Here is a 6,962-nt window from a genome sequence, read left to right as displayed (position 1 = left end):
GCCCCGCCCCCTGTTTGACAGCCCCCCCCCAGCAGCGACAGGCCCCACCCCTTGGCTACAAGCCCCTCCTTCACAGAACCCAGTGGCTAAGGCTCCGCCCACCCACCAAAAGAGCAAGGCCACTCAGGGCAGCGAGTTGGTACTAGCCCCTGGTTGCAGCTCACTTTGCAGCCTCCAGGACACACACCTTCAGCCCAGGAGCACCGCCCTCCATCCCGGCTCCCCTCCCTTCACCCATCGGGTCTCCTCAGCAGGCGTGGCCTACTCCCTCTTGTGGGACGCCTGCTATTAACACCATGCGTCCCTCCTATATCGCTCCCCCACCACCATTAACACGCTGTTGCTCCATTAACTTTTCCATTTGCTTTTTGTTTTGACGCCGTATCTGAAACGATAACTCCGTTTCCCGCTGAGTTTCTCCAGCACTTTCCGTTTCTCGCTAAACCTATTTTCCTAATCAATATTACACACGTCTTGCGCCGATGAGGGCTTGAACCCGACCTCCTGATCCAGTAGGTAGGGGCGCTGTCACCATACCAACCGTTCTGTTTTTATTTCAGATTACCAGCAAACTTTAGCTTCCTTTAACATCTGCCGCAGTGCCGGATATATGGCAAGGGGAAGCGGGCTTTGTCAACATGGCTTTAATTCCAAACAGCAAATCACAGAAAGTGCAACGACGTAAAGGAAGGGTAGTTTACTCGACACAAGATCCCGCTTCCTTTAACCACAAGTAATAAAGACCACACGTGCACACTGGCGCCCAGCTGCCCCACCAACATCCCTGGGTGGAAGGGGGGGTGCGGTGGGGTGGCGGGGAGTGCTCTTCACAGAATGAATCGGAGTCCGAGAAAGGAGAGGATCCAAGGGAGGAACGGGAGACCTGAGGTCAAGAGGGTGGCCTCCTCACACCAGGGGCATCGTCCCAATACTAAACCCCACCCGCCCTCCTCCCCCACAGTACCCCACCCACAATGCCGGGTCGCAAGCCACAGGCGGTGCAAAAACATTGGGGGCCGGCACTGAGCTCAACTGGCCCGTGAGGCCCCCCCAGCAGCCGACCAGCCTCCCCCAGAGCCCAATGTCACACGTGCAACCTCACCACACCACCCCCCCCCCACAATCGGGCGGTAAGGCATCTCTCTTTGCGCAGGAGAGGGGACGTTTAAGAGTCAATAGAGTCATCACCCCTTCCTCCTCCTCCTCCTCCTCCTCCCCCAACTGGCCACTCGCCCCCATCCCTCAACTAAACCTCCTCAGACGCAACCCTGTCTGCCATCCTCCCCTAGCCAGGAGGCCTGGCTAACTTCAAGCTTCACCGATTTGGGAGGGAGGGGTGGGAGCAGCAGAAACTGGCAGCTGGGGGACCAGAGACTGCATGGGCGGTTGTGGGAGGGAGTGGGGGGGCGGGGGAGCAGGGAAGAGGTTGGGTGGGTGGATATGAGCCTGGGGAGCATTTTCAAGTCCCGTGACAAACAGGTCCGACTCCGACCAACGCACCGCTAGCAACCCCTCCCCCCACCCCCCCTCCCCCTCCCATCCTTGACCTTTCTGGCCACCCCCTTGCTCGCTCTCTCCTCCTGGTGAGAGACGCACTCCTGACCGAATAGTCTCGGCCTTCCAGCAGGGGCGAAGAACCGAAATAGCGTCGTCGAGCGCCAAATTGTCACCCTCAAGATGGCGCCGGCTCTCACTGGGCTGCCTCAGCCCCCTAGTTGTCGCCATTTTTTTTTCTCTCCATCTCTCTCTCTCTCCTTCTCTGCCTCGCTCGCTCAGTTTATCACGCATTTCTCCCGGCGGCTATACTTCTGACGCCTGTGTTGCAGGCCTCGCTCCAGACGGGCGTCTTCCTCCTCAGCGCTAGGGTAAGGGGACAGGGGATGGGGGAGGGGGACAGGACAAGGGGTGGAGGTGCGGGTTGGGGAATGGGGTGGTGGGGACGGGGATGGAAGGGGCAGAAAACAAACACAGGATTATTACTTGAGCTACTCTACAGCTCACCAGCAGCAGGACCCCACTCGGCCCCTCTGTGTCTGGGTCAGCCTCATAACACGTCCACGCAAAGCAGCAAGTTGGAATTGGAACTGCTCCAGCATTGGACAAAGACAAGGACGATCCGCGGATTTCAGGGGTTACGTTAGAGTCATTGAGACGTACAGCATGGAAACAGACCCTTCGGCCCAACTCGTCCACGCCGACCAGCTATCCCAACCCAATCTAGTCCCATTTGCCAGCACTTGGCCCATATCCCTCCAAACCCTTCCTATTCAAGTCCCCATCCAGATGCCTTTTAAATGTTGTCATTGTACCAGCCTCCACCACATCCTCTGGCAGCTCATTCCACACACGCACCACCCTCTGGGTGAAAAAGTTGCCCCTTAGGTCTCTTTTATGTCTTTACCCTCTCACCCTAAACCCACGCCCTCTAGTTTTGGACTCCCCCACCCCAGGGAAAAGACCTTGTCTATTCACCCTGTTCCTTGCCCCTCATGGTTGTATAATTCTCTATAGGGTCACCTCTCAGCCTCCAGGGAAAACAGCCCCAGCCTATTCAGCTTCTCCCTGTAGCTCAAACCCTCCAACCCCAGCGACATCCTTGTAAAACTGGGGCATAATTTAAAATGATTGGCCGAATGTGAATTCCTTCTCTAGGGGACTTTGGTGGGTTTTTCCCCATTGATGGTCCATCTTTAGACTCTTGAGTCCAAATGTTTCTTGAATTCAAATTCTGCCGAGGTGGGATTCGAACCTGAGTTTCCCCGGAATATTGCTTGGGTCGCCCGAAACGTCGATTCTCCTGCTCCTTGGACGCTGCCTGGCCTGCTGTGCTTTTCCAGCAACACGTTTTCACCTCTGGATTAACCGTCCAGCAGTAACACCACTAGGCCATTGCTAGGCGAGACACCCCGCTCCCTATGGGAGCGAGTTCCAGATTGTCCCTACTCTTCCAGGTGAGCCCCCACTCTCCCGCGTTCCCCGCCCAGAGTTATCTGAGACCCAATGGGACCGCCATGGCTTTGGCTCTCTCGTCTCCTGATGCCCATACCTCCCAGTCAGTGAACCCCCGTGTGCTGTTGACCCACCCCATCTCTCCAGCTCATCTGTCAAACCCTGGCGCAAGACCCAGCGTGCAAAGTGCTTGAAAATGGGAAATCACAGATGCTTTTCATCCATGCCCCTGGGCTAGCCGCGGTTCCCTGAGATGGTCTGGGTGGGAAGGGAGCTGCCGTTAAACTCACAATCTCTCCTTGGCGTCCAGGTCTCGAACCAGGCTGTCCCGCTTATTGACCAGGGAGACCAGTTCCTCCAGTAACAATCGCTCTCGCCGCTGCTGGGCATCCGTCTTCTTCCACTCTACGCGAGGAAGAGAGAGAGAGGAGGTCACATTCCTCTAGCACCTGTCGCGACCCCAGGAAGCCTCTGAAGGCGGTGGCTGGGTTCAGGTAGGGGACAACGGCAGACAGACTCTGCACAGCGAGCTCGCCAAGACACCCTTGCCGCCCCCAAGCATCTGCCTTTTCGTTTCTGAGCAAGTGACGGTCAAGGGACAAATATGGAGGCTGGAATCGGTTCTGGGCTTTAGAAGTGGTAGCAGCGGGTAAAACAATTGTTTAATCATAGAATCCCGACAGTGTGGAAACAGGCCCTTCGGCCCAACAGGTCCACTCCGACCCTCCAAAGAGGAACCCAGCAGACCCATTCCCCTATCCTATTACTCTACATTTACTCCTGACTAATGTATCCAAACTGCATATCCCTAGATACTACGGGACAATTTAGCACGGCCAATCCACCCTAACCTGCACATCCCTGGACACTATGGGACAATTTAGCACGGCCAATCCACCCTAAGCTGCACATCTCTGGGCACTATGGGACAATTTAGCACGGCCAATCCACCCTAACCTGCACACCCCTGGGTATTATGGACCAATGTAGCATGGCCAATCCACCCTCACCTAAACATGTTTGGACTGTGGGCGGAAATGGAGCACCCAGAGGAAATCCACGCAGTCACCTGAGGATGGGTTCAAACCTGGGTCCATGGGGCTGTGAGGCAGCAGTTCCAACCATTGAGCCACCATGCCACCCATCAGTGGTCATCAGTTGCGTTACTGCTTAAAAAAAGGCTCTGGGGGTGCCCACAAATGACTTCCGTGGCTTGAGTCAGTCGCAGCGGTATGTGTGTCGCCAGTGTCCATCTGTGCACTATGTCCCTCTGTCGATGTTAGCACACTGTGGTATGCACTACATTGGAAGGTGTGTAATGTGTACCGGGTATTTATATCATTTTTAGAGTTTAGATTTAAAAATAGCGGCATACGGGTGTTGGTTCCGTTTGTGAAGGGTTTTGCTTTCACTATTAAAAAAAAATCAAGGTCAGAAAGTCCTGCTGGAACAGTGAGCAAATCCAATATGTGTCAGAGAGCAGGTGCCTGCAAACTTCTGTGTTGTAAATGGGAGGCTGGTTAGTTCGGAGAACGTGAGGACTGCAGATGCTGGAGATCAGAGTCAAAACATGTGCCGCTGGAAAAGCACAGCCAGTCAGGCAGCACCCGAGGAGCAGGAGCATCAACATTTCGGGCAGGAGCCCTTCATCAGGAATGTCTACTCTGCCTGCCCCTCGGATGCTGCTCGGTTGGCTGTGCTTTTCCAGCGCCAGGCTTCTTGAAGGCTTTATGACAGGCAGAATAAACATTAGGTTTGTTTTCAGACAAGCAAGCTCCCCCTTTAAATGCAGCTCTGAAGCATATTTTTCAGTTCAGTTCACAAAATACCAGTGTGAAGTTCAGAAACCGCTTTACTGTTTCTCTTCAGAAGGATTCGGGACAGATAAATAAGTATGGTATTTCAGGAGAAGGGCTGAGATTGCAAAGTTTCTAAACTGCGGGAGTTCGGTGACAAATCTGCAGGTTATTAGAACTGAGAACGTTTAAGCTCTCAGATTTGTGAAAAATTAGTGTCAGCAGATTGAGAAATGTCTCATTAAATGTTCATTTCAAGGAAACTCTCAGCTAAGTCCAATCCTGGGGTATAATTTCACTTGTGTCTCCTTAATGGATAGTGTCAGGACAAGTGATTACAGTGTGGAAACAGGCCGTTCGGCCCAACAAGTCCACACCAACCCGGCGAAGTGCAACCCACCCAGACCCATTCCCATACATTTACCCCTTCACCTAACACTACGGGCAATTTAGCACAGCCAATCCACACTAACCTGCACATCCCTGGGCACTATGGGACAATTTAGCATGGCCAATTCACCCTAACCTGCACATTTTTGGACTGTGGGAGGAATCCGGAGCACCCAGAAGAAACCCACGTAGACACGGGGCGAATGTGCAAACTCCACACAGACAGCCGCCTGAGGCGGGAATTGAACCTGGGTCTCTGGTGCTGTAAGGCAGCAGTGCTAACCACTGTGCCACCCAAAGATCAGGACTTTGTTTGCCCACATGTTTTGAGATCATTCTAATTGGGAGAAAGTGAGGACTGCAGATGCTGGAGATCAGAGCTTAAAAATGTGTTGCTGGAAAATTGCAGCAGGTCAGGCAGCATCCAAGGAGAAGGAGAATCGACGTTTCGGGGCATAAGCCCTTCTTCATTCTAATTGTCAAATACAACTTATATTGGTTGTTTTAAAATCTATTCTTTAGTATGATCAGCATCTGTTCTGCTGTTAAAAGAAGACTCGTGTGAAAGGTGAAAGTGGGCGGCACGGTGGCACAGTGGTTAGCACTGCTGCCTCACAGCGCCAGAGACCCGGGTTCAATTCCCGACTTAGGCGACTGATTGTGTGGAGTTTGCACATTCTCCCCGTGTGTGCATGGGTTTCCTCCGGGTGCTCCGGTTTCCTCCCACAGTCCAAAGATGTGCAGGTTAGGGTGAATTGGCCATGCTAAATTGCCCGTAGTGTTAGGTAAAGGGGTAAATGTAGGGGAATGGCTGGGTTGCGCTTCGGCGGGTCGGTGTAGACTGTTGGGCCGAAGGGCCTGTTTCCACACTGTAAGTAATCTAATCTAATCTAAAAAAAAAGTAATCTAATCTAATCATATCTCAGTGAGAAGAGAGTTACCAGAACGTTGCCAGGAATTCAGGGTTTGAGTTAGAAGGAGAGGCAGGATAGGCCGGGACTTTTTTCACTGGAGTGTAGGAGGTTGAGGGGTGACCCTCTAGAGGTTTATAAAATCATGAGGTGAATGGCAGGTGCCTTTTCCCTTGGGTGAGGGATTTCAAGATTTGGGGGCATATTAAGGTGAGAGGAGAAAGATTTTAAAAAGACATGAGGGGCAACTTATTTTTACACAGAGAGTGGTTGGTGTGTGGAATAAACATGTGGGATGGAGGTACAGTTGCAATACTTCAAAGACATTTGGACAAAAACCTAAATAAGAAATGTTTGGAGGGTTATGGGCAGTTGGGACTAATTCAGTTTGGGATTGTGGTCAGCGTGGACTGGTTGGGCCAAAGGGTCTGTATTCCTGCTGTATGACTCTCTGGCATTGTGGGTCTGCCTGCAGCACATAGAGTCATGGAGTCATACAGCATGGAAACAGACCCTTCGGCCCAACCCGTCCATGCCGACCAGATATCCCAACCCAATCTAGTCCCACCTGCCAGCACCCGGCCCATATCCCCCCAAACCCTTCCTATTCACATACCCATCCAGGTGCCTCTTAAATGTTGTCATTGTACCAGCCTCCACCACTTCCCCTGGCAGCCCATTCCATACACGTACCACCCTCCGTGTGAAAAAAATGCCCCTTAGGTCTCTTTTATATCTTTCCCCTCTCACCCTAAACCTATGCCCCTCTAGTTCTGGACTCCCCGACCGCAGGGAAAAGACTTTGCCTATTCACCCTATCCATGCCTCTCGTAATTTTGTAAACCGCTATAAGGTCACCCCTCAGCCTCCGACACTCCAGGGAAAACAGCCCCAGCCTGTTCAGCCTCTCCCTGTA

General features: G+C 52.7%; 1 protein-coding gene across 1 annotated transcript in view; it reads right to left on the bottom strand.

The window, feature by feature from the left end:
- Positions 1-1,111: 1,111 nt before the first annotated feature.
- LOC122546736 (EH domain-binding protein 1-like) overlaps positions 1,112-6,962 on the bottom strand; it is a 9,163-nt gene continuing 3,312 nt past the window's right edge. The window contains exons 4-5 of the mRNA XM_043685380.1: positions 3,240-3,354; positions 1,112-1,860 (exon numbers count right to left, since the gene is read on the bottom strand). Of these exons, the coding sequence (XP_043541315.1) occupies positions 1,773-1,860; positions 3,240-3,354 (203 nt within the window). The 3' untranslated portion in view covers positions 1,112-1,772. The remainder of the gene's footprint in view (positions 1,861-3,239; positions 3,355-6,962) is intronic.

Source organism: Chiloscyllium plagiosum, unplaced genomic scaffold (assembly GCF_004010195.1).
Source record: "Chiloscyllium plagiosum isolate BGI_BamShark_2017 unplaced genomic scaffold, ASM401019v2 scaf_14677, whole genome shotgun sequence".
In the NCBI taxonomy this organism is placed as follows: Eukaryota; Metazoa; Chordata; class Chondrichthyes; order Orectolobiformes; family Hemiscylliidae; genus Chiloscyllium; species Chiloscyllium plagiosum.
Note: the sequence above shows the minus strand (reverse complement) of the source record. Positions and strands in the feature narration are given on the sequence as shown.